This window comes from Sturnus vulgaris, chromosome 4 (genome assembly GCF_052056855.1).
Source record: "Sturnus vulgaris isolate bStuVul1 chromosome 4, bStuVul1.hap1, whole genome shotgun sequence".
Taxonomy (NCBI): domain Eukaryota; kingdom Metazoa; phylum Chordata; class Aves; order Passeriformes; family Sturnidae; genus Sturnus; species Sturnus vulgaris.
Window position 1 is genome coordinate 63,442,363 of NC_142246.1, and position 24,528 is coordinate 63,466,890.

The 24,528-nt window shown below is 53.1% G+C and overlaps 3 protein-coding genes across 4 annotated transcripts; all 3 read right to left on the reverse strand.

Annotated features, from left to right (window-relative positions):
- On the reverse strand, positions 1-3,940 carry MEPE (matrix extracellular phosphoglycoprotein). Its single transcript, XM_088164426.1, has 4 exons — positions 3,881-3,940; positions 2,285-2,338; positions 2,065-2,157; positions 1-1,971 (listed from the first exon to the last, which is right to left on the reverse strand). The coding sequence occupies exons 1-4, from the start codon at positions 3,938-3,940 to the stop codon at positions 1-3; spliced, it is 2,178 nt and encodes a 725-aa protein (XP_088020552.1).
- Positions 3,941-6,922: 2,982 nt separating this feature from the next.
- On the reverse strand, positions 6,923-11,770 carry IBSP (integrin binding sialoprotein). 2 transcript variants are annotated; one of them, XM_088164450.1, is made up of 7 exons: positions 11,680-11,770; positions 10,519-10,583; positions 10,397-10,447; positions 10,205-10,276; positions 9,965-10,018; positions 7,926-8,027; positions 6,923-7,641 (listed from the first exon to the last, which is right to left on the reverse strand). In XM_088164450.1, the coding sequence occupies exons 2-7, from the start codon at positions 10,570-10,572 to the stop codon at positions 7,051-7,053; spliced, it is 924 nt and encodes a 307-aa protein (XP_088020576.1). In that variant the 5' UTR covers positions 10,573-10,583; positions 11,680-11,770; the 3' UTR covers positions 6,923-7,050. The 2 variants fall into 2 exon arrangements, with proteins under 2 accessions (XP_088020576.1, XP_088020577.1); XM_088164451.1 differs by lacking the exon at positions 10,397-10,447 and having other exon boundaries at positions 11,680-11,751.
- A 7,923-nt stretch (positions 11,771-19,693) lies between these two features.
- Positions 19,694-22,554, reverse strand: DMP1 (dentin matrix acidic phosphoprotein 1). The gene is made up of 4 exons (XM_088164452.1): positions 22,489-22,554; positions 22,348-22,389; positions 21,649-21,903; positions 19,694-21,544 (listed from the first exon to the last, which is right to left on the reverse strand). The coding sequence occupies exons 1-4, from the start codon at positions 22,540-22,542 to the stop codon at positions 20,321-20,323; spliced, it is 1,575 nt and encodes a 524-aa protein (XP_088020578.1). The 5' UTR covers positions 22,543-22,554; the 3' UTR covers positions 19,694-20,320.
- Between the last annotated feature and the right edge of the window lie 1,974 nt (positions 22,555-24,528).

The following is a 24,528-nucleotide window of genomic DNA, read 5'->3' on the forward strand; positions in this document are numbered from 1 at the left end:
TCACAGGGGCCCCTGGATCCAGCGGCCTTGGGGGTACCCTGGCGATCCCCACCCTGAGGGCTGCAGTCCCGTCTGCCCGCTCTCGCTGTGGCTGCCCTGGTCCCCCTCGGAGGACTGGCTGCTGTCAGCACTGCCGAGGCCGGGGTAGGGGCCGTGGGGGCCGCCGCCCGCCCCGCCCAGGCTGTAGAAGGCCCGCTCACGGACATGGAGCTCGTCGGCGCGTTTCACCTGGTCCAGCTGCCGGCTGCGGCCTAGCGTGGCCATGGTGCCCGGCGCCCCAGCCCCCAGCTTCCTGCCATGGTGCCCAGGCAGGCGGCCCAGCCCGGCCCCTGGTGCTGCTGTCCCCCTGGCCCCTTGCCCCTGCTCCTGGCCCCTGCCTGCTGCCATGCTGCCCGTGTCTTGCCCTGCCTGTGGAGAGGGGCTGGCTGCTGCTTTGGTGGTGTGTGACTTGCCCCCAGCATCGCCATCATGGCTGCCAGCACTTGTCTGGGCCCCGCTGGACGCCCAGCTGCTGGGTTTCCCACTTGGGGATGGTGCTTTGTCCATCCTGGGTGTCTTGTCCAGCCCTGTTCCCCCTGGATGGACCCTGATCCCTGTCCCGGGCCGTGGCTCCACACGAGGGGGTCGGGAGGTGGTTGTCCCCACTTCCCCACTCCCTCCTGTGCCCAGCACAGTGCCCATGCCTGCCTTGTGGCTGCTGGCTGTCACCGGTGCGGTGCTGCGGTCCCCCTCGGTGGTGGCCGGGCGGATTCTGGCCCCCTCAGCTGGGACAGTGACAGTGGCTTCCATGTCATCCCACTGGTGGGGGGTTGTGGTAGCCACACGACCTGGCTTCCCCTTGGACCTCTGCCCCTCTCCTCTCACCTGATCATCATCTTTCCCATGGATGCTGGCCACTGTGGGGCTGGTCATGTCACTACTAGTGATTCTCCAGGGGACAGGAGTTACCAGTCCTCTATCAATACCAATGGTGGTGGCACCTTCCTCATCCTCTCCAGTGAGACGGCTGCTGGTGATGCTGTCCCCACGGGTTGGGGTGGCTGTGGTGGCCAGTCTTTCAGGCTGCCTGTGGGCAGGGATGCTGTCATCTTCACCACCACTGGGTGCTGCAGTGATGTCCAGCCTGGGGAGGGGGCTGCTGGTTCCCACAGATGGGATGCCATCATCCTTGCTACCCGCTGTGGCACCAGCCTGGGTGGTTTCCTGCTCCCCCACACGGATGTTGGCTCTCCCAATGAAGATGTTGACCTCGTCATCCTTGTCTGGAGAGACCTGGGTAAAGCTGGTGTCCCTGTCTGTGCTGCCCAGGCTCCCACGGGTGATGGTGACACTGCCTGAATCGGGGATGTAAGCGTATTCATCCACACCTGCAGCATCCACTTGGACATCCTCCATCTTCTCAGTGACAGAGGACAAACCAGCACCTCCTGTCGCTGTACCCTGCTTAACACCCTGCTGCCCTTGGCCAGAGACAGTGGCCTCCCCGCTGCCCTCATGCCCTGCCCCTCTGGTAGTTGGGGCCCTCCCCCTCCCAGGGGTCACGGCTCCCTCCACTGGAACCACCCTGGGGGCACCATCATCCTTGTCCTCACTCTTCACACTGGACCTGTTCCCCACCACAACCTCACTGGGGCGTTCACCCTGAGGAAGAATGGGAACACCGCCATCAAATTCCACCACTAAATCCAGATCACCGCTGCCCTCTGAGCTGGAAGGGGTGGGACCCGTGCTGCCACCGCTGCCACGTGCTTGTGTGCCAGTGCCAGGGAGAGGACTGGGACCATCCCTGCTGATTCCTGTGGCGCTGTGGTTTTCAGGCTTGAGGACAATCCCATACTCGATTACTTCAGTGCTGCTGTTGTCACTGTGCTCTGGGGCTGTCCCAGCCGTCCCAGCTGGAGGCTCCCGCCTGGCACTGTCCCCATCCAGCCGCTGGCTGGGGATGATACTTTGGTGGTCAGCCTCTTCCTTCTGTGAGGTACACACAAGAGAGAGAGGTCAGAGTGACAGAGGCTGCGGGGGGCACTGCAGCCAGGCCAGGGTGTCCCCTGGCCTCCTCCTCACCTTTATCTGCGTCTGGTTCCTCCGCGTCGAGAATGAGTAGACATATTTGAAAATGTAGAAGCCATGCTTGGCGTTGCAGCCTTTCAGAAGTATCTGGTGGGGAAGAAAATAATCAAAGCCCACAATTTCCTTTTAGTTGCATTGGCAGGTGTTTCCCTTTCTGTGCCTGGCACTGCACAGTACCCACTGGGGCCCCAGGAGGTGGCAGAGGGATACATACCCGGTGCTGTCCCACACAGTTCCCAACAGCTCTCCCAGGGAGTGGCGGTGGCACCTGTAGGCAACAAAACACAGGCAAGAGCTGAGGCATCAAACACTGCCCCAGCATCCAGGCAGCTGCCAGTACCCACTTCTGGCCACCCAGCCTGCCCAATGTTCAGGGTGGGAAAACTCTATTGATAAGCCAATAAATTCCCAGGTACTACTTGGGGTGCTGATTTAAAGTTAACAGTAGTAGGAAAGGTCAAAATCCCATTTCCAGCGTCTGAAAAGTATTGTGAATTTTGCTACAGCAAGACTGTATTGCAGGCTAACTTTCATAGGCTATTGTTGGTCTGCAAATAACCTTTTCCTGGAGACTGCTGCAGAGGATTTTATCACAGAGCATTTTTTATATACAGCACCATTGCTCACAAAAGAATGCTCCAGCTTACTTGGATCTGCCTGTGATGGGAGTCCAGAGCTGGTTAACTGGTGGAGTTTCCCAGAGTTTACTGAGCTACTGAGCAGCAACCTCTGTGTCCTCACGGCCAGGTTTCTGCACATGCTTGCAGGCTTCCAGCTTTCCCTGATTATCCTGGCATCTTTTGGTGGGTATTGTCTAGTGCATCCCTCAGGGGTGGGGGACCTACTGGTGGGAGCATCCTGTGAGCCCCGAAAAACCACTTCAGGCATTCCCTACATGCCAGAGTGAGAGACAGTCCCATGGAGGGGAGTCTTCTTTGATTTCAGCAAAATTAGCCACTGAAACATCCCAAACCTAGCTGAAGGCGCAGAAGCACACCCCAAAGTATTGAATATTCCCAGGTTGTTTAATTGTTTGTGAACAGTACCAAAGGCCGGATTACAGCTCTGGTTACACAGCATAGTATTAACTCTCTTCTGTGCCCCTATCTGAAAAGCAAATCTGTGCTGATTTATTGCCTTCCCCTGGGCTGCCCTGCTACAGAATGGGTTGCGAGAGCTTGCTCTGGGGGGGCAAAAGACACATGGGAGGGGCCCATCCCTCAGCGAAGACAGAATTTCCCTTCTCCTTTCCCTGACAAAAAAGTAAACCTTTTCGAGGAGCATATTTTCACTCTAGCTGAGCAACAGTTATACAGGACAAAAATGGCTGCTTTTATATTTATCTTAGTTTGCCTTGTTTTTAGTTAAATCCCTCAAAATTTAACATTAAGAGAGCTGGAAAATAATTGCGGGTGCCCCTCTGACTGCTGTTCCCCACATGGGTAAGATGAGCATCCTTCCCACACCTCCCTTCCTGTGGCTTGGCTCAGGCTGTTCACAGGCCAAGAGCACTGGGCAGATCCCAGATGCACAGAAATCCAGGGGAAGAGGTACATCCACCCAGATGGACACTTGTGCAATGCCCTGATTGCTAAACTGGAGGGACATGCTCAGCCACCTCAGTGCTAATATACATTTTTCCCTCTGGGCTCACCTCTGCTGTTCACATTAATCCCCTCCCCAGGTACTAGAGGTGGTGTAAGCAACTACAACCCATGTTTTCCCACCGCTGAAAGCATGCCAGGATCACGGGATAGTACATCTCATGCTTCCAGCAGTATGCTGGGAACCCAGGAAAAGCCATACTCACAGGTGTGGCGAGGGCTGTGCTGAGCAGGCACAGGCACAGGCAGACAAGGGACGTTTGCATCTTGGGCTGCTCCTGGAGGCAAAGTGAAGCATTGCTGCAGTTTGTCTTCCTGGGACTTGTGATCCTCAATAATCCTGGTTAGCAGCAATCTAAAAGCTCCCACTATCCCAAAGCTCCCACTATCCCAAAGCTCCCATGGCAGCGGAGTTTTCTAGCGTCCCCAGCTTTTCCCAGGCTTTGTGGTGGCTCTTGGCATTTTCCTGCCTCTGCATTCCTTGCAGCAAGGGCAATGCTCTCACCATGTGCTTAGGGCACAGCTGGCAGCTCCGAGTGGGTGCTCTGACGCCAGCTATTAAAACTTCCTAACTCCTTCTGTCAAAGCAGCTCGGATGGATATTTGCAATAAATGATCCCCCAAAATTGCTGAAAGCTAAGCTGTTCATAAATCCGATTTTTTTAATTAATTAAGGAAGCAGCAGACTTTCACAGCACTGATAAATGGCTCTGTTGGCCAATAATTCTCATTTCACCCAACCACCCTTGCTTGGGCTTGCAGCTCCATCCCAGAGACAATTTCCAGCCTTACCAGCATAGCTACAGGAAATACCAGAAGGAAATTCATGCACTAGGATCAGCAGTATAAAGCAATGTAAGCTCAAGAGATGTGCACAGCCAAGGACTAGGATGTCCCCATCCCCACTGTGGCTTGCCCAGAGTGAAAGCAGGAGAATCCTTGCTCAGGGACAGCAGAGCTGAAGGGATAGGGAGAGACAGGGCAGGAAGCTAGGTAAGAAGATTACCTTTTCCTGTCGGAGGCAGGTCCCAGTGGCAGACCGTGGAGCCTGTGCCCACTTTGCTGAAATTTAAAGTTGGCCCCGGGTGCACAGAGCCAATCAGCTCCTGTCCAGGGACATTTGTCAGCTCTGGCAGCACCCGCAGATAACCAGGGGGAGTAATTTCCAGCTAAAAATGTGTTTGTGGTAAAAGACAGCTATCAAATGTTCCACCTGGCTGGATAAACAGAAAGCACAGTTTATAAATATCTGTTCTGAAGGCAAAATTGCTCGATGATTAGCGTAGATCTTAGTGTGGCACACATCCAGCTTGGTTATTGATAAGAGGGTGCGCAGTTGGTCTTGGCTTGCTCACTGTGACCAACATGGGAAAGTCGGCAGGCCTGCAGAAATGGAAGGGCAATATCCAGAGCCAGGCCTGGTCCTGGCCCTCTGGCACAGAAGGGCAGCGTTGGCCAAGCTGAGAGCCACCACCATGCTGTGTCTTCTGACGTTTGCTTTTTGGGTTTTAGCCTCAACTCTTCTGAGCTGAACCCATGCAAGTGCAAAATAGATGAGTGGCAAAAAAGAAAAAAAAATGTATATTTTTCCATGCACTGCTTGCACAGGTCCCTTTGAGCCCAGCTTCGTTATGAAAAAGCATTACAAGGGTGTGCATGATGCACAAACCCTCCTTCTCCTCACCTCTACTTTTGGTGGCATCGCTGGTCCCTACACCCTTGCCAAGAAGAGTTCCCATGTCATGGCCAGCCTGGTTCAGGCACTCACTGTGGTGGTGGTGACAGCAGCTCCCATCCCACTCCCCACTCTGCCCTAACCCAAACTCTGGGAGCTGACATGACTGCTGCAATATCACCAGAAATGCTTAAACCATCAGCATCCAGCCCCAAGCAGGGGCAAATCCTGGAGCTAACAGGAAACTGACCCTTGCCCACTGGCCAGGGAGCAGCAGTCAGATGCCACCCCCCAGGGCGGGCAGCCCATGTGCCTTGGCTCCTGGAGGAGAGCCTTTGCCAGGTGCCTGGGGGGCTGACGCACATGGGACTGGGCTACGAGCCCTGTGGGAGCGGGATCCTGCCCCTGGCAGCGGCCAGGGCTCTTTGTCCATGCCAGCTCCCTGACGTCTCTGGGCACCCCCTGGGGATGTGGATCATGGAATTCTCATGTCTCTGCACCAGCCATGAGTGCAGGCAGGGCTCCACAGTGCTGCCATAGGGGTTTGTCCCCAGGGGTGCCCACGTTAAGGCAACACCTTCTGCCTCCCCAAAAGCTGCAGCCTGGCTTTGGCATACGGATGAAGTTTTGTACAATGGCCAGTGGCTTGCTGCTGCAGGAATAGACTAGTTCAGCACTTGGACCTGCATCAGGAGCTGAACTCAGGTTTCCTTCCTAGGAGTACAAGAGCAGCGTGGTACCTGCCATAAAATGTGCATGAGGGCCATCACTATTCATGCCTGGAAACCAGTGGGATTTGTTCTATCCTTATCCATAATGCAGATCACCAGTTGGCCAGGCACACACTCCTGTTGGGAAGTGACCCTGAGCAGGGATCCTGAGGACTCCCAGCCAGGCATCCCCATCACTGATGGAGGAGGGGAGTGGACGCACCACTGTCACTGTGACAGCGCTATCTTGCTCTGGGAATGAGGCTGTGTGACAGGGACATTTTGGGCTGCCGTGCTGGCGTTCAAGACACATATCCAAATTGCCTGGTCTTGTACTCCCATGCTTGGTGCAGGGATGAAGGAGCAAAACCCTCATTACAGGGGTGTGCATCTACAACTAGTGATGCACAGAAAGAGAAATTAGTGTTTTTACCCTTATTAACATTGCCTGGTGTGTGGTCAGGCCATGGGAGGCACTTTAGCAAGGAATGGAAGATGTGGTAAAGTTATCACTGCTCAAGTATTAGAAATTTGCATCAACTTCACATAAAATGTGGCTGTAATCCCACAGCAATGTCCCTAAGAGTACCCCTTTCATTTTTCAGAGGGGACTCTACCGAGGCTTTCCAAGTCAGTCTTGCTGTTCCTCCCTCCTTTCATATGCATCTGAGCTGGAATAACAAGATTCAGCCCTAAGCACCATGGGCAACCATAGCCCTTCACCAAGCGCTGTGCTGCCCCACTAACCCCAGAAAATTTGGCAGCAAACCTTTTGTCACCAACAAGCTCAGTTCAGTTGCTTTATTTCATTTCACTTTGCAAGATACAAAAAAAAAAAAAAAAAAAAAAAAAAAAAAGCCTGGGATGGAGCCAGTGCGCATGGCAAGCTGCCTGGCGTCCCCTCCAGCGTGCGGTGGCTCCGGGGAGCCTTTGGATGCAGCTTCCTGAGTGGCTGGGGCAGGCAGGGACAGCACCAGGGCTGTCCCCCTGCTCACTGGTTGTAGTAGTAATCCTGGCCATACACGTCGTATCCGTGCCCTTTGTAGTAGCCGTACTCATCCTCGTAGGCCCGGTAGCTGTCCCCACGTGCGTACTCGTCCTGCTCCTCGTACCCCGCCTCGGTGGTGCCCTCCTCCCCACGACTGTGGTCCCTGGCTGTCACATCGTACTCCCACAGCTCCCCAGCCGTGGTGGCATCTGTGGTGGCATCTGTGGGTCCCCCGTCATCCATAGTGGTTGCCTGGGTCAGACCCTCTTCGTTGGTGGTGCTTGCGATGGTGGTGGCTTCGGTTTCCTCCTCTTCCTCCTCCTCTTCCTCTTCTTCTTCCTCCTCCTCCTCTTCCTCCTCTTCCTCAGCTTCACCAGTGCCCTCCTCAGCCACCACAGTGCCATTGCCATGAGGTCCAATGCCCTCTGTGGTATTGGTGCTTGTGCCATTGACACCATTCTCATTCTCATCTACTTCTTCTTCCTCTTCCTCTTCTTCCTCCTCATTCTCATCGCTGTCTTCATTTTCGGAGTCTTCCCCCTTGCTGGCAATCCTCTGCCTGATTCCTTTCAGGGTTCCTTGGCAGTCCTTGCCCTAGCAGAGGGAAGACAGCATAGCATTACTCAGATGTCAGGAGCCTGCAGCTCCATGTGGAAAGGGGCAGGCATGGGCACAACTGAGCATTCCCCCACCCCTTGCATGGCAGGATTTTTTTTTGAGATACCCCTTCCAGCCTCCATATAATGCCCAGAGCTATGAGTATTTCCAAAGCAGCCCCCCAAGCAGAAACCGGGTTCAGGGCATCCCATGGGTACAAGCAAACATGCAGTGAACAGCCCCCTCCCCAGGGGTGCTCCCTCCAGCTCTCCAAACCACACCTGTTGGGGGGATGTGATGTCTCCTCCCAGTGCATCCTGGCAGTCCCCAGGGGCTGCTCCATCAGGGTGTCCAGCTGCCTTGGTGCCAGCATAAAATGGTTTCTGCAGGGACAAGGACAGGGACAGGACAGGACAGGGGGTCAGCAGCTGGAGTGGAGCACAGGCCTCTCAGCAGTGAGAGGGGTACAGAGCACCCACACACAGCATTTGGGCATTGCTCCGAGTTCCCTGCTTTCCCACGGCTCTTGTTCCAGGCTGAAATGGAGAAGCTGCAGCAGGGCAGCTGGAGCTGTGCAATTAAGTGGTGGTGGCTGGAGCTGGGTGTTCCCATCCTGGCTCCACGTTTTGCTTTGCAAAGCATCTAAAGGTTTTCTTCTGAAGTTACCTCCCCCAGTTTCCAGTAAACAAAGAAAGCCACAGGCACAGTGCATGTGGACACACTGCACGTCATGTGTGGATGGTCTGTGAGAGTGTGATGGCTCAAAGCCAGGTGTGAGCCCAAACCCCACCAGCAATCAGTCATTGGCAACACTTGGCCCCGGAGATCAGCAGCAGAGCAGGGCTCTCAGTGGGGTGTACAGCTAAAAAAAAGGTAAGGATAACCCAAATGCAAACAGAGCCTGAAGCAGCCCCTGAGGAACTGGTGGGGCAATTCACCCCGTGCCCAGCCTGGAAGGAGGAGCTTGTTGCCACCAGCAAATGAGCCCAGCCATGGCAGGGCAATCCCTGCTGCTCCAAGGCCAGGACCAAGGACACCTACCCTGGCATTTTGAGCCACCTCAGACTTTGAAATACGGGTGCACCTGATGGCAGAGAAAATCCAGGCTGCTCTCCTCTCCAATAGGAGAGCCATCAAATTGCACAGTGCAGCCAGCTGTGCCAGTGCAAGTGATGGTCCCCATCTTGCAGCCAATATAACAGTGCTTTTTACATACCTATATCTGACCTTGGAAACTTTCAGCATCATTCCTCTTGCTGATCACCCTGCCAGTGAAGGCACATCCCCACATGGAAGCAGCCACTGCTCTGGTGCTCTCATAACAAAAAAGGCAGACCTAAAAAGCAGCTACATTTCTGCATACCACTTAATTTCTTCCTGAGAAATGAAATTCCACCTTTTGTTGCCCATCCCATTACTCAAAGTGGGATACTTTATCCCTAGAGATTGCAGTGGTAGGGGAGAGAAACGGGTAAAATGGGGCAAATTGCAGGGAGGTGCCAGGGCTGGCACAGGAGCCACCCTCCACTATATCTCAAGCCCTGACAGGCCTCCAAAGCGGGGTTCAAAACCAGATTCCCTGGCTTTCATTAAATAACTTTTAAAAACGGAAAAAATTGAAGACTTGATTAGGCATGACACACAGGTCTCTAAGCATACCAGATCCTTATTTCAAAGCACCTGTGTGCCTGAGACCACTGGATTATTTTTGAGCATTTGCAGCCTGATGAGGCACAAAAGATCTTTATAACCCCTTATATTTAATTTTGGACCTGTGTGACTCTCACAACTACAGAGGTGCCCAAGCTCACACTGATCCAGCAGACAGGAGCAGCTTTACCATCTAACTGGTACAAATTTGACTTTCCCAGTATAGCATCAGTTTTGTCACTCCACAGACACACATGCAGAGCATAACTGGATTTTCCATAAAGATTTTCTGAGTGCTATAGGGGCAACAGACCTTGAAAGAGGAAGGTAAGAGGAGCTCCTAACAGCACCTTCTTCCTTGTGTGAACCTCCCTGCTTCTGTCTTTTGGCCTGTCCTGCTCCTTTCTGAGCCACTGGAAATGGAAACCCAGAGAATTTGTCTCAGGGTTGTTTGGTGCAATCCTCACCCAGGAAGAAAAGGAAAGCAAAAAGAAAAAATCGACAAAAAAATAATAAAATAAGGCCCAGAGTAGAAAATCCAGTTGTATCCAGAGTGCAAGTCTGTGGGCGGTCAGTGACCACAAATGCTGATGAGCAGAGACTACCAAACCAAAGAAAGCTCCCAAATTCCCGTATTTGTTTTTGCAGCCTGCTGGTTTGCCATACTCACCCCCCCTTCCTCCTCCTCCGAGCCATCCCCCTCTTCCTCGGATGAGTCACTGCCCTAAGAGGAGGGAAAACCAGGTTGGAGGCGGGTGGGTGGGCTCCCAGCGGTGTCAGGAGTACAATGTTCTGTGCCCATGCCCACAGGCCATGCCAACAGGGCACAGACCGTGCCCCATCTCATTTGGGCCAAAATCTCTGCATTTGGAGGGCAGGGAAGCAGCAGCCAGCCCTCGGAAACACCCACCTGGTACCGTCGCTGCGGGGGATACACGTAGATGTACCTGTACAGGTAATGCCGGTGCCGGTTCTTGAAAACCTACCAGGAGAAGGAGGGGGGAAAATCCCATCAGTTTTGGGTACAGGAGCCACCAAAATGTGCTCTTCCTCAGGGTCACCCCCGTGTGGGACTGGGCACGTGGAGTGGGGGAGACCCTACCGCGTTCTCTTCCGAGTCGTCCCACTTGGGTCTCCGCAGCCAGCTCTTGACCTGGGGGAAAGGGTGGGTTGGTGTGAGCCCCACAGCAGCCCTGGGGTGCTCCCCCCTCGCCTGGCACTCACCGAGAAGGAGCATGCCATCCCCAGCAGGCAGACCAACACCAGGACACTCCTCATGGCTGCTGTCTCTAGGAACACCAAAACACGTTGAGGGCTCGCTTTTCGGCTAGAAAGCACCAGCACCACTCCAAACCATCCACATGTCTGTGTCCACACGGGTGAGTAGGGAGAAGAAAGGCTGACCTCCAACCACTTCTTGGTGGGGTCACCCAACCCCTCTGTAGACCCAATTCTTTCTTTTCTTTCTCTTTTTTCTTTTTTTTAAGATCTGCCTCAACCTCCATGAATACATTTTGTTTTTTCTAGAAACCACAAAATACCAGAAAAGCAAGTTTCACCATGCAGTGGACTCAAAGCTTTCTTGGAGCAGGACAACTTATTCCTGCTTCCCCATTGCCTTTGAGGGAGGGGAGAAAGCCAAGCCCCACTGGATTGCAAGAGGAGTGACTGGGAGCACTGCCCACTGTGGCTGCCCTCCCATAGCTCCAAGACCTGCTTGTGCTTTGCCCAGGGAGCAGTGCTCCTGGGAATTACACCACAGACAGTTTAACCTCAGTGAGGAAAAGCAAACAAATAATGGAAATAATCGGCTTCTTCAACCTGCCATTGGCAAAAACAGCAGTGGCAAGGCACCAATGCAAAGAGCCCCTCACAGGCATAGCAGGAGGGGGCTTGGCTCTGGGCAGGTCTGAGCTGCACACCCAAAGCACCAAAACACAGCCTGTTCTCCTCCAGCAAGGAGCAAGGAGCACACCCAATCCTTCCAGCAGCACCCCAGCCTTCCCCCAGGGAGCAATGCTCCCGGCATCCCCCTGAGCTCAGTCAGCCCCACAAACCTTCCTTTTTCCTACCCTTCCTCTGCCTAAACCCAGTATCGGCTGTGCTTGTAAGGAATTGTTATTACATTTATCTCTGTGTGAAGTTGCCCTGTTTTTACTTAACTCAGGCTAGAAAACAAGTGGCCACAAGCTTCCCTGACCTCGCAGCAAGGCTCTGGATGCTCGTCCCCTCCACCAAGCGCTTCACAAAGCCACATACCCAGGGAAGGACTAAAAGCCAGGAAAGGACTAAAGCCCCATCCTGCCAGCAAGCTGAGCCCTCCAATCTCCCTGCAAAAAGCAGACACCAATGCACAGCCCAGCTGGGAAAAGCAAGCAAGCTTACCCTGCCCCAGCACCGAGAGCTACCCACGGAGTCAGCCAGCACAGATTTCCTCCTGCTCCAGCCCTGCTGGGATATAAGGTCTGGCTTTGCCCCCCCTTCAAACCAGTCACCGCCCTGCCCAGAGTGACGCCAGCCCTCCAGCATGCACCAAAAACCCTCCAAAACTTCAACGCTGGCAGATTTGGTGCACAAACATAGCGCCCCGAGCCGCTGCCAAACCCAGAGAGGTTTGCACTGCGCCGCTTAATTGAGGGTCTGGCCTCAGATGAGCGGCTGGGAGGCCGAGGGTATAATAACACTCTGGGTTTTAATTAAAATAAATATTGGGAAATCTGTTCCTGGGGGGTGTCCACCTCCCTTTTTGGGAAATTCTGTCGCTGTTTTCTTCAAGTAGACAAAAAGACTGACCTCAAAGGCCCGGCTCCACAGCCACTTGGGCAGAGCTGTTAGACCAAAAAAAAAAGCTAAATCCAAACAAATTCCTCTCCAGGATGCCTGCAGAGGCCTTGGTAAGGGCAGGGAAAGAAACGGGAACTCAGATACAGGTGTCACCAGTCCCCCTTTGGGAGCCATTTCCTCCATAGTGTTGCTACAAAATGCATGCCTGCTTTATTTCTAATGTCCTTCAAACTACACAGACCCACACAAGGTCCCAGTCCCCTGCTCTCAGAAATCAGGCATTGCTCAGCTGAAATCCGTGTATGTCCCTAGCAAAGCAGAATAACTGCCTGGAGGTGAGGGGAAATGAAAACACCCCACCCACATGTGCACTCAAATCACACTGGGGACTTTGGTGGCAGGATACAGCAAGCGGATGCTGCCCCCAGCACCCACCTCTGCAGGGACATCTTTTCTCCTTTACCTATATTTATTCATTTCCTGCTTGGATTTCAGCCACTCAGCTCTCCAGTGCACCTCTGCTCCCTCTTTCCCAGATTTTTCTTGCACTGCTCAGCAAAGGCCCCTGGGCTCCTGCACATCTGGGCTGCAGCAGTTCAGGGAATGACTCCTCACCAAATGCAACTTTGCTTCTCACAGTGGCAAGGAGAACTGCAAATCCCACTCTATCCTTTCAGCCCTACAGCTCTAGGAGAGGGAACAGAAGTGCTGAAAAATAAATGCTTTTAGGTAGGTCTGTAATAATAAGATTAGCTTACTGATCAGTGGTAAAGCTATGGTTATTTAGGACAGAAAAATCCACTTTGCCATGGAAGACCTGAATGTTTCTTCTCAAAACTAGGGGCACAAAGAGCCTCACTACACGCAGGGGAGCCCAGCATTGACAGGTACGTGATGAGGAGTTAATTGCTGATGAAACACTATGAACATAAATTGTTTCTGGGGAGGGACAGGTCCCCCATAGCCCCCCATAGCCCCTCAAGGGTCCAGCAGCCCTGGCAGCAGGCCATGCCACATGCCCACCATGCAACTCCTGGAGCTGCAGGGCACAGCTGCCCCATGGGCTTCAAAGCCCCTTGTGGCATTATAAGGAGTTCTAATTATAAGGGAGGCCTGGAGTTGGCCGTGGCTTTCAGATGACGCCTTGTGCCAGGAAAACCCACACACAAAAAGAGAAAAAAAAAAAAAAAAGAAGAGGAAAAATAAAAAAACCCCAGCCATGCAGTTTTTCGGTGCCAACGCAGCAGCCTCTGATTAAGAGAGAGATCAGCATTGTGAGGATTCCCCTGTCCTCCCATCTCCATGGGGCTGGGGCAGCTGGAGGGGCTGCCCTACTGGGGGTAATGCAGGGCAGAGTTAGCTCTGCTTCCCATTGTCCCCTGCTGGCCTAAGAAAGCAGTGAGCATGTGCCCAGCTTTGAGCTTAAAATTTCATCAGGGCTTGGGAACAGAGAGTCCTGGTGGGAGGCGATTTTTAATGTAATTAAAGGGCTTTTGCTCTGGGCTGCTTAAAAAAAAATATGGAAAACTGACTATAAAAACACATATTTCACCCAAGATCCCTAAAAAGCACCAGGATAATTAACGTGTGCCCAAGTGCCTTGTGTAGCCAGCACCTATGTTTAGCTCCTGGAGCGGGTGCTGCCTGGGCAGGCCACCAGCAGCAGCAACCTCACCGGCACCATGGCTGGAGACCAGCAGGGAACTCAGCCAGCACATCCAAAACGTTTCCATTTGAAATTTTATTTTTTATTATTGCTTTAAAAATCATCACAAGGCAGGCTTGGAGCATTGGCCTTGGTCTCATAATGCTTTTGCAAGAACTCCATCTCTCTGAGGTGGCAGGGCCTGGAGGGATCACCCCTTTGTCTGAAAGGAATCTGTTTCTAAAAGTGATTGCAGCTTTGAAAGCTTTATGAAAATGGTCTCACCTTGCTGGAAACAAAAATTGGAACAGTTTGTCTGCCTCCAAGGGATGGGGTTTTAACCAAAGTGGTCTAGTGGAAGGTGGAGTCTGCAGCTTTGAGCTGCAGCTTGCACCCAGACAGGGTACCCTGTATGGTTTGGGTGTACTTGCCTGAGCCCCTGGGGACCTCAGGGTCACAGTGTCCCTGTCTGGCTCAGGCTGACATGGCTCCTAAGTCCCAATTTAGTTATTATTTTTGCAGAGCAGAATGGTCCTCTCCTGCCCGGGTGCGCTGCGGGGCTGAGGCCACACCGTCCTATTTCCACACCCTGGAGCTATTCTGAAAGGAAACCTCAGGACCAAAAATAAGTAAAGAAAATAAAACCAGAAGGACACTTTGAGCTTGATGGGAAGAGACCAAGGTGCTGCTGCAGCCAGGGAAAGGGGCACCTCTGACATGCAGCTCAGCAGCCAGGGCACCCCTAAAATATAGGGGGTATAATATGTATAGGGGTCACCTGAGGCAGAGCTTGCTGTGGCTGCCACCTGTCCCCACGTGCTGTCAGGGGCAGGAGTGTGTGTGCCATGGTCCCCAGCTGGGGAGAGAAGTGATGAGCAAGAAGAGGGAGCAACAGCGTAAGAATAAGGAATGCCTCTCTTTCCCCTTGCTTCTCAGAGAACAAACACAAATGCAAACCAGCATCAGCTGGTTACATCGTTTTTCTTTTGCCAACATTCAATTTTGGAATAAAAGTGTGAAGGGAGAATATTCAAAATGCACTTTGTATCAGTCTCCATTATCAGTACACAACTTTTATATATTGGCCCTCTGCAGCTGAACGTTTTGTATGTTTTTCCTTTTTCTCTGAGCAGAAACCAGAAAAAGGAGATTAATTCTCTTTCCACGCCTGGCAAAATGCAGGCCAGGAGTAGCTCTGTAATGTGAGCACTTTGAAGCACCCTGAACTCTGGAAACAAAACCCAGCAAATCACTGAGGCTAGGTCACAGCTTTATCACAAATCTCAGACTTGCCACCACCCAGGCCCTGACACGTTGGAGCAATATCTCTATATCGGATCTCCTCAGTTTGTTTGTTTCTCAGGAGCAAGAAACACCTCGTCAGCCAGAGTAAGTTACCAGGTCTGGTCTCCCCACCTGTCTGTACTTCCATCCAGGTGTGAGAGCTCTCAAACACATCCTCAGGAGAAAAAAACCAAATAAACCCCTGAAAGACCTCATTTTCAGGAGGCAAGCAGGAAGATAGCCTGTGTTCACAGCAGAAGTAACAACCAACAGGCTGCACACCCAGCTCAAACAAAGTCAAATCAGTGTCCTTGGACCTTCAGGCATCTGGGTGGCATGGAGGCACACTGCTCCTGTTCTGCACTGGGGATGGCTGCCTACCTCCCTGGCACTGCACACACTGCTCTAACTTGGTAAAACCCCTGAGTCTGGGGTTAAAAAGGTCCCACTTGCTGCAGGGGCAGAGTGTCCTGTGTGGGTCAGCAGGAACTGCTGATCTTGCACTGGTTGTTTGTTTTTGTGTGCACACATGAGTTGCAGAAGAGTGATACATGTATCCACATAAAGAATCACAGAACGCTTTGGATTGGAAAGGATCTTAAATCTCATCCAGTCCCAATCCCCTTACATGAGCAAGGACACCTCCCACTAGAACAGGTTTCTCAAAGCCCCATCCAAACTGGCCTAAATACCTGGAGAAGTACGTGTCTTCTTGCAAAAAGCACCTTAACATTTAGGCACTCATTTCAGTTTTTTAAAAGGTGGCTTTGGAAGTTTTCAGACTGTCATGAAACTGCTTTTTGCTCTGCAGGTGAAACAACATCAGGTCTAGGACAGAAAGGGCAGGTATTGCCTCTGCCCCCAGGTCCAGGTTCAGCTCCTATGTTCAGTAACCCAATGCCTTCTGCTAAAATACAACAGCTCTTTGCAGCTTTGCATTTCAGGATGTGAAAACAGGGAAAAACTGAACTTCAAATCACTTGCTCACTGCAGCTTTAAGGTTTCCATCAGGAGTTTGGGGAGTGAAGTGCGAGAGGATTTAAGGTTTCAACCACGAGTTGGGGGGATGTAGTACAGGTGGATGCTAACACTTGCACTTTACTTGTGCCATGCTGTGGTGCCTGGCTCCTTGGGGCAGTGCTGAGGGGACCACAAAACTCCCAGGGCATGGCTGAGCCAGGGATGGGAAAGTTATTTGCCATCAAAGTGCATGGCAATAAAGGGAGCTGGAAGAAAAATTTCCTTCGAGCACTCAAAAGCTTTGTAACATTTTGGGGTTTCATTGAGGTCAAATGCTGTTTTCCCATGTCTGGGATATTTCTTTTGTTCAGATTAATGGTCTCAGTTATTCCGTCAGAGATTTTTCCTCCCCATTGAAAAGGGCAGAGAAACGCAATCCAACTCCTGGCCTCACTGTGTGCTTGGAGAGGAGGGGCACAGAAGAGACAATCCCATCAAACCTGAAGGGAGCCTACATGAAAGAGGAAGAGAAATTTCCTACACAGGCATGTAGTGACAAGACAAGAGGGGGATGACTTCAAACTGAGAGAGAGAAGGTTTAGATTCAATACTAAGAAGAAATTCTCTGCTGTGAGGCACTGGAACAGTTTGCCCAGAGAAGTAGCAGGTGCCCCATCCCTGGAAGTGTTCCAGACCAGGTTGGATGGGTCTCTGAGCAACCTGGCCTGGTGTCCCTGCCCATGGCAGGGGGGTTGGATTGAGATGGTGTTTAAGGTGTCTTCCAACCAAGACCATTCTGTGATTCTATCATTGTTTCTTCCACAGACATTCCCATTTTGCTAAAGACACACACAGGCAAGGAAAAGCCTTGCAGCCAGCTGTGGAACTCAGATCACCGTGGGAAACCCAGGACATCTTTCTGCACTGTCAAAAAAGCCACTGCTGGGTAGAGAGACAATCAGCAAGTCCAGGGGTCTTTCTGTTTCTCCCACCAAATCCAGGAAAATAATGGGGTTGCACAAGTATAGCTTGTGTGCCGTGGCTGCCCCAAGCTCAGCTGCCACAGCCAGGCTCAGCACTGCCCACCACTTCAGCCACACCAGCTACTTATTAAAAATAGAATTTTTTCTTCTTGGAAAGGACAAAAAAAACCAGCACAAGAAACCTTTCTTTTAAGATGATGCAAACTCATGTTTTCAAAAACCCAAACGGATCCAAAAATACCTGCTTTAAACCCCAATGCTGATTTCTGGGTAAATCGCTGCATTCAGCTCTGGAGGCCACCCCCAATGCACAAAGAATGTCACGTGGGTGGATAATAAAAGCATACATTGATGTGGGCATTTTTTATCCTTGCCTAACCCATGGGGAAAACTGACACTGACAACTTCATCACATAATCATCCTGAAACTGGAGGCAGGAACATCTCCAGTGATGGCAGAGCCTGTGGCTGACCTTCCCAGCTGCTTGTCCTGCCAGCCCAACAGCAGAGAGCAGGAGTTTTCCCCTCCAATGCTCACATGGCACGAAAACCAAATACATAAACTCCTTAAAACGCCTTACAATCTTCCAAGAGAGTATCTTTGGGTCACACTCCCTCTGTCCATCCAAAACCTCACCCTGTGAAGCCCTGCCCATCATCAAGCCCTTGCAGATGTCAAGCAGGGTGGTCCTGCTCGTACACACATGGATGAGAACAGTATTTGGTAGGGATGGTTCAATGCCACCAGTGTCCCCCAAAACCTTGCAGGTGTCCTTGCCAGGTTCTGGGCACACACCTGCATGGACCCAACAGGATCAGCTCCCTCTCTGCGGCCAAGCAGGAGGTTTTCCCAGAGAAGGGCAATGCCCAGGAGGGATGGTCCCGTGGGAAGCAGGACCGGCAGGCAGCAGCCAGCTCTGGCACGGGTTCGCTGGTTTTTGGGGAGCAGCCAGCCAGCGGGAGGCGAGTTTTGGGCGTTGCTGGCCAGGACACGAGTGCAGTGGCAGCAGGTCCCTGGGAAGGCACGTGAAGGGGACCCACGTGTGGGACAGCACAGCCGGACACCCTCGGTCCTGCTTGCGAGGCACTCGTGCCTCCCGCTCACACTAAACCCAAATCCAGCTTTTCTCTCCATGCTGGAAATGAGGAGGACGGGGACACGCAGTCCCCTGCCCGGCTGTGCCAGCCTGCGCACCCCAGCACCACAAGGATGAGGATGGATAAAGGGTCATGCACAAATTTCCAAGCAGCGGTTTCACCCCATCCCTGAAACATCCCGACCGTCCTTCTCGCAGGCTGGGCTCACTGCACAGCTGCACTCCTCTTCCCGGAGGGATCCCCCAAAAAAATGCTCCGTCCCACTGTCCCCACCCGCAGCAGCTGCCTCTAGGCAAGCATCAGCTCCGATGGCCCCAGGGATGAGAGCCAGCGCTGTGACAGAGGTGGCACCAGGAGGTCGCCGCTGCCGGAGCTGCAGCACCGCTTGCTGGCCACGGAGAGCTCCCAGCCCTGCCTGCCCCGCGGCAGCAAACTTGTCATTATTACCACTTAGCGACAGGGATGTGACCCAGCCCTTTCGGCTGCAGCCAAACCCACGCTTGCTCTTTCACCCCCGTGGTGTGGCTGCACTCCAGGATTTTGGTGCCCGTGATCCTGACAGGCATCACTGCCGTCACAGCATCCCCAACTATTCACACAACTGATGAGAGGGGTCCAAAAAATATTTTGAAGTGGGTACTAGTGGGACGAAGGCTCAGGAAAGAGGCTCATTCGCAAGGCAGCAGCGTGTGGAAACCACAGGTTTCACAGTCAGAGCTGATCTCCTACAGAAGTAAAAAAAAGGTTACACATGGTGAAAATGAAAACATAATTTCCATAAAAACCAGGAGCTGCTCAGCTCCCAGCCTTCACAGGGGTGGAAACAGGCTACAAATTAAATGTAGCAGAAAAATACTTCATTTTTTTACTGGTTCTTGAATTTGGTACTGCGATGCTCAGCAGTGACACCTCTGAGACTGGACAGCTGAAGGGAATGTATCCACTCAGCCTGACCCCTTGGGGACTGTCCCCTACAGAGCCAGAGCTCCATGCTGTAAAACTGCCCAGTTTTACAACACAACACAACAGCCCAAGGCTTCACCTGTCAGCATCTACACCCACATTGTACTGCTTGCCCTGCACAGGTGAACAGGGAGAAGGGCCTGGGTGGGATTTAAAATAATGTGATTTTAAATAATATGTTGTTTACTTGCTGATAGGAGGGAAAAAAACAACCAAATGTCACATAGAGCAAAACAGGCTTTACTCATGACAACACCTTTTCCCTGCTCACCTGCATCTCTGCTGCAGGGAACCTGGTGCCAGGGGCCACCATGGGCACAGAGAGCCAGTGGCCCAGAAGAGTCCTCATGCCCTGGGACATCTTTCCAGCACCTCAGGAAGAGCAGCACAACCCTTGCTCACATTGCAGGAGGTGATGGCCCTAATATAGTCCTCAGCCAAATTTTCCACCTCACTGCAGATTCACTAAGGGGCAGAGGTGGCCTTTGAGGCAAATAGAGGGAAAATAGAGGGGAAATTGAGGGGGTGGGAGCACCCTCAGCTTTTGCTTTCCCCCTCCTCCTGGCATGCTGTGGCTCCCCACACAAATATCCTGCCCTTTTCTTCCCACTCTTTCTGGTCCAGCCCCAAATTGCAGACCCTGGACATGCCCAGGAGAAAAAAACAGGACCTCAAACCACACTACAGTGGAATTTGGTGGTTTTAATGGTGATTAAATAAATCGTCAGGGTACATTTCAGCTTTGAAATACAAGTGCAAAAAGGATACAGTATAATGTTTTCTGTACATTTCTTACAAAATAATAAAAATATTACATACATCCCATCCTGAAGTGGTACTTCACACCCTGCTGCGCCCATGCACCACGTGTGCACACCAGCTGTAGCTTTTCCTTGTTATGTGCTGGACATGGAATTAATGGAAAGCTCCAGCTGGAGTCTAGGCAGATATGTTTAGGGCAGTGGTAGGTAAACACAAGGGGTGAACACAGGGACTTTTCTGCCCAGCATGCCCAGGAGTGCCAGGCCACCACTGTGCCCCTGGGGCAAGTGGGCAGCATCACCCTGCAGGCACTCACAGCTCCCAGCTGCTCTCCAGTTTGATACAGAAAATGCCTTTTCTTGCTGTGGTTCAGCGTTTTCCCCGTGCCTGGCAACCCCTTCACTCCCTGGGCAGCGTGCCCAGGCTGGCCCTGGCAAACCCGACTCTGTTTTAACCACAGCATCTTCCTGAGAAGAAGTCACCCAGGCTATATGGCAAATAAATTAACCCCTCCTTCCCCCAGACCCCCCAGAGCACTGGGCACAGGTCAGTACCCGTCCTGGCAGTCATTGTCATCGTAGTCAGCAGCGGGTCTGTGGCGCAGGGCGCCCGGCCGCCGCTTGCGGGCTTCGCTCTCCAGGCTCTGCAGGGAGCTGTCGTCCCCACGGCTGCTGGACTCGCGGCTGGCATCCTCCTGGGAGTGGCTCTCCACGTCCCCATCGTCTTCCTGGGACTCGCTGTTGTCGCTCTCTGTGGACCTGCTGTCCTCACCTGTGTTGTCCTCTGGGCTGCTGTCATCCTCGGGGGACTCCGGGCTCTCAGCTGATGTGCTCGGCACAGACTCATTCTCATCCTCCTGTGACTCCTCCACAGTGTCCTCTGTGGACTGGCTCTGGTCATCATCATCTTCCCTGGACTTGCTCAGCTCACCCTCTTCTTCCCTGGACTCGCTGTCAGGCGTGGACAGCACACTCCTGTCCTCAGGAGAATCCCAGTCCTCCTGCCCTTCCCAGGTCTGACTGTTGCTGTGCTCATTTAAGGTTCTCACCACCTCCGGGGTCTGCCCCGGCACTTCATCTGACTGCTCATCAATGCTCTCCCTGGACTCGCTGTCCTCCTCCTCCTCCCTGGAGGGGCTGTCCTCCCCATCCCCATCCCCATCCCCATCCTCCCTGGAATGGCTGGAGCTTTTTTCCTCTGACTGGCTGTCAACAGGCTCCTCTGACTGACTCTTGTCCTCCACGGATGGGCTGTCCTCTGCAGAGTCACCATCCTCCACCTCGGGGGACCTGCTGTCCCCCTCCTCCCAGCCGTTCCCCAGGGCACGGGGACCAGCGTGGCGCCTCCTGTAGCTGCTGCCCGGGCCGTCGAACACAGAGGGATCATCCCCCTGCATGGCTTCATCCTGGAAGTCATAGCTCTCCTCCTCCTGGCTGCTGCTGCTGGCCCCTCCGTGCCTGTAGGTGCGCCCGAAGCCGTAGCTCCCGTAGCGCCGGTGGTCCGCCCCGGTGCTCTCGCTGCTGCTGCTGCTGCTGCTGTCGCCGCGTCCCCCGCCAGCCCCGCCATCCTGCTCGTGGTCCCCTGCCCCATCAGCACCAGCCACGTAGGTGGGGCCTTCTCCCCGCTCCTCTTCCCCGTTGGCATCGAAGGTGTCGTCCCCGCTGTCATCCTCCTCATCCAGGAACCCGCCGCCGTGCGAGGGAAACGCGTTGGCTCCGGTGCCGTAGTGGTCTCCGTTGTCACCATCATCGGTGTCACGGGCATCTCCCTCCTACGGAGGGGACAAACAGATTAATGCAAAGCCTTGGCCAACGCCGGGTTTGGGGTCAAGGGAGCTTTCCGGGCAGAACGAAATATTACTCTCCACTCACTCACCAGGAAGCCAAGGTCGTTCCCATTGTGGGCACCCATGTCCTCGTGGTCCACCTGGTTCACGTGCTGAGCCTGCCCGACTCGGCCTCCCACGTCTTGGGCACTGAGCTCACCCAGCTCCTGATCCACGGCATTCCCACCCGTCAGGTCCCTGGCAAGGGCATTGTCCCCTGTCTCTGGACCAGCAGGAGGATGAATGCCATCCCCTCCATCTAGGTGGTTGCCCAGCTTGCCCATGTAGTCTTCATTTGTGGTATCCTGGAGGCAAAACATGACTTTTGGTTTATTAAACACCAACCACAGCATGTTTATTGCTGCTGCTGCTGCAGGACCTCACTCCTGAGCTCAAGAGCTCAAGCCTTTTTTATTTCTTGCACCTCAGCCCTTCAGTTATTTCTGCTGATACGAAATAAAATGGTAGCCACCAACAAAAGGGCAGCCCAGAAAAGCCCAAGCTGGGCTAGTTCAGAGCACACAAACTCCTTTCTCAGGGCCAGCAGGTGAACTGGCAACTTTCTCAGGGAGACAAGACAAAACAGGGTGAAAGCAACCCAGCTTGAAAAGACGGAGAAGACAGAGAGCTCAAAGACCCACAGAAGCAGCAGATCCCTCCCAGGTTCCAGGTCTAAGGATGCCTGCCCAGGGCTGGATCCCCATCCCTGAGGGGCTGCTGCCTGTGGGACAGAGATACCTGTGGCTTACCTCCTGCAGGGTGCTGGGGTGGGTGGGCTCATGGCCAGGCACCTAAACACATCCAGGAGACATTTGATCAGTGATCAGTGTGCCTTGGCTGGGCAAAACCAAGGGGTTTGGGGTGGGAGTGTCAGTCCAGGGGGTACTTACAGGGTGAGCATGGGCCACGGCCCAGAGGAGCAGCACCAGGAACACAGCCCTCATGCCAGTCGTGGTCCCTGTGGCTGTAACAAGGAATGAAGTATTTGCAGGCTAGAGCAAAGCCTTTGCATGTGCCTCTAGCTGGAACTTGGCCCCACAAAGCCTTCCCAAATTACAGTGCTCAGTCTGGCATGTCATCAAACAAGCCAGGGATTTGTCCTTGTGCCACCCCCTGGCACCTCCTGTGCAGAAACCTCCCTTTTGTTTGAGATTTGAAATAACCAGTATGTACTGGCAGATTTTTTATCTAAGCATCATTAAAGAGCAGAAAAGCTCTCCTGAGTTTCCTGTTCCCATAGTAATGTCACCACCCAGCTGAGCTCAGTAGTTGTGACAGGAGCCTGCACCTTGGATGGGCAGTGACACCACGGGCTGCAGAGCTGCACCTCCCACCAGGAGTGGCCCCCACAGCCGCAAAAAGTCTCCCACCATTCCAAAGTGGAGCATCCCAACGAGATAACCCCACAGAGAGCTGCATCTCCAGGGCCCTCTGGGTGGGCACCCCAACAGCACTGCTGCCTGGCAGGCAGATGAAGCAGTGAGGGCTTTCCTCCAGCTCTGCTCTCATTTTCCAAGCATTTTCTTTAAGCAACCCATCACCTCATGCCTATGGGATACACTAACTACACTGAACACCACCCTGCACCCAAAACACGCTGGAACAAGCACACTTCTGTTTTCTTCCCTGACAAAGCAACATCTGCATCCCGCATGATGAACCTCCTGCTTTCAACCAAAACTTGTGAGGAAATCTTCAACTCCTATTCCCAAACGTTGCCATTTTCCCTCCGGGCAATGCCAGACCAACCCAAAGAAACCAAGAGCTTTACCTCGAGGTGTGATGCAAGCCCGCCTCTCCTATGGTGCTGGGGATGGGATGAGCTGGCTGCCTGTGTGGGAATGCTGCAGGCTGTGTGTGCCAGGGTGGCTGGGCAGGCATTTAACCCCTGGCCAGTGCCAGCCCCAGGCTGGGGCAGCCAATGGCACCGCCGGGCAGCGCTGCTGTGCCTGGAGGTGTCACCGGGAACCAGCCTCCCACGCTTCCTCTGCCCTCCGCCAGGACGCCGGCCCTAAAAAAGCTCCTTGTGGTTGCAGGATGACGAGATGGGCTGGTGGTTAATGAGGGACTGTGCTGGCTCTGTGTTTTGACTGCTAAATTTATCCCATTCACACATTTCCCGCCGTGACACACGCAAACAACTACGGCGTCACCCACGCCGAGCGCTGGACCCCATCCCAGGGATGGCATCCTCCTAACTCGTGCACTTGGGAGCAGAGTTTGCCCTGTGCTATGAAACCCACAGGGACCATTTCCCTGCCAGGTCTCAGCCTTGTCCTGTACCTTGGGGCAGGAGCACAAAGTCACCCTAGAAAGAGAGTACTTGTCTTATTTTCATGCCCACACAGGCACTTGTGCCAGGAAGAAGGGAAATATTAGATGGAGATTTATAAGAAGCGTCCCACTCTGCACCAAGTGTAGCATTCCAGTGCTTCTTCCAGCTGCTGGACAGGGAGGGATGAAACCTCTGCTCTGGAAAACTCGGGCCACAATATGTGCCATGGGGACATGGACAGGGCTGCAGCTTTGCTGGCACTCACAGGAGGTGCTGGCACTGTGAAATAAATGACTGAAGGAAACTTGGGCAAGGTCAGGATTGAGCCAGGGCTCTGTAAACTGCAGGTTATCTGAATTTGCTCAGGCTGTAGAAAACAGCGTCCAGATAGCATGCCTCAAGCTGGACAGAGCATCTTGTGGAAACAGAGAATGTCAGTCTGCTGCTGGGTGCAATTTCATCCTCACAATCTCCTCATTACCAGCCCACAGTCCACGTGTGTCTTTTCCTGTGAGGACTGCAAGGTGCCAAATGTGATGAGCATCATTTTTCTCCTTCCTCCTGCCCTCCATGCAGAGAGGCCCCAGTGCCACTGTAGTCCCACTGCTTTCCCCACAGCCCCTTGGCCTCAAGATGATCACCATAAGGCCACTCA

Excerpts from the sequence above, each read along its gene's own strand:
- MEPE (XM_088164426.1), bottom strand. The coding sequence starts at position 3,940 with ATGCAAACGTCCCTTGTCTGCCTGTGCCTGTGCCTGCTCAGCACAGCC. Across the intron at positions 2,158-2,284 it reads ACTGTGTGGGACAGCACCGG|ATACTTCTGAAAGGCTGCAA; the intron begins GTATGTATCCCT and ends CTTCCCCACCAG. Across the intron at positions 1,972-2,064 it reads GGAACCAGACGCAGATAAAG|AAGGAAGAGGCTGACCACCA; the intron begins GTGAGGAGGAGG and ends TGTACCTCACAG.
- IBSP (XM_088164450.1), bottom strand. The coding sequence starts at position 10,572 with ATGAGGAGTGTCCTGGTGTTGGTCTGCCTGCTGGGGATGGCATGCTCC. Across the intron at positions 10,019-10,204 it reads CCCCGCAGCGACGGTACCAG|GGCAGTGACTCATCCGAGGA; the intron begins GTGGGTGTTTCC and ends CCCTCCTCTTAG. Across the intron at positions 7,642-7,925 it reads ACATCACATCCCCCCAACAG|GGCAAGGACTGCCAAGGAAC; the intron begins GTGTGGTTTGGA and ends TCCCTCTGCTAG.
- DMP1 (XM_088164452.1), bottom strand. The coding sequence starts at position 22,542 with ATGAGGGCTGTGTTCCTGGTGCTGCTCCTCTGGGCCGTGGCCCATGCT. Across the intron at positions 21,904-22,347 it reads ACCCCAGCACCCTGCAGGAG|GATACCACAAATGAAGACTA; the intron begins GTAAGCCACAGG and ends TTTTGCCTCCAG. Across the intron at positions 21,545-21,648 it reads GGAACGACCTTGGCTTCCTG|GAGGGAGATGCCCGTGACAC; the intron begins GTGAGTGAGTGG and ends TCCCCTCCGTAG.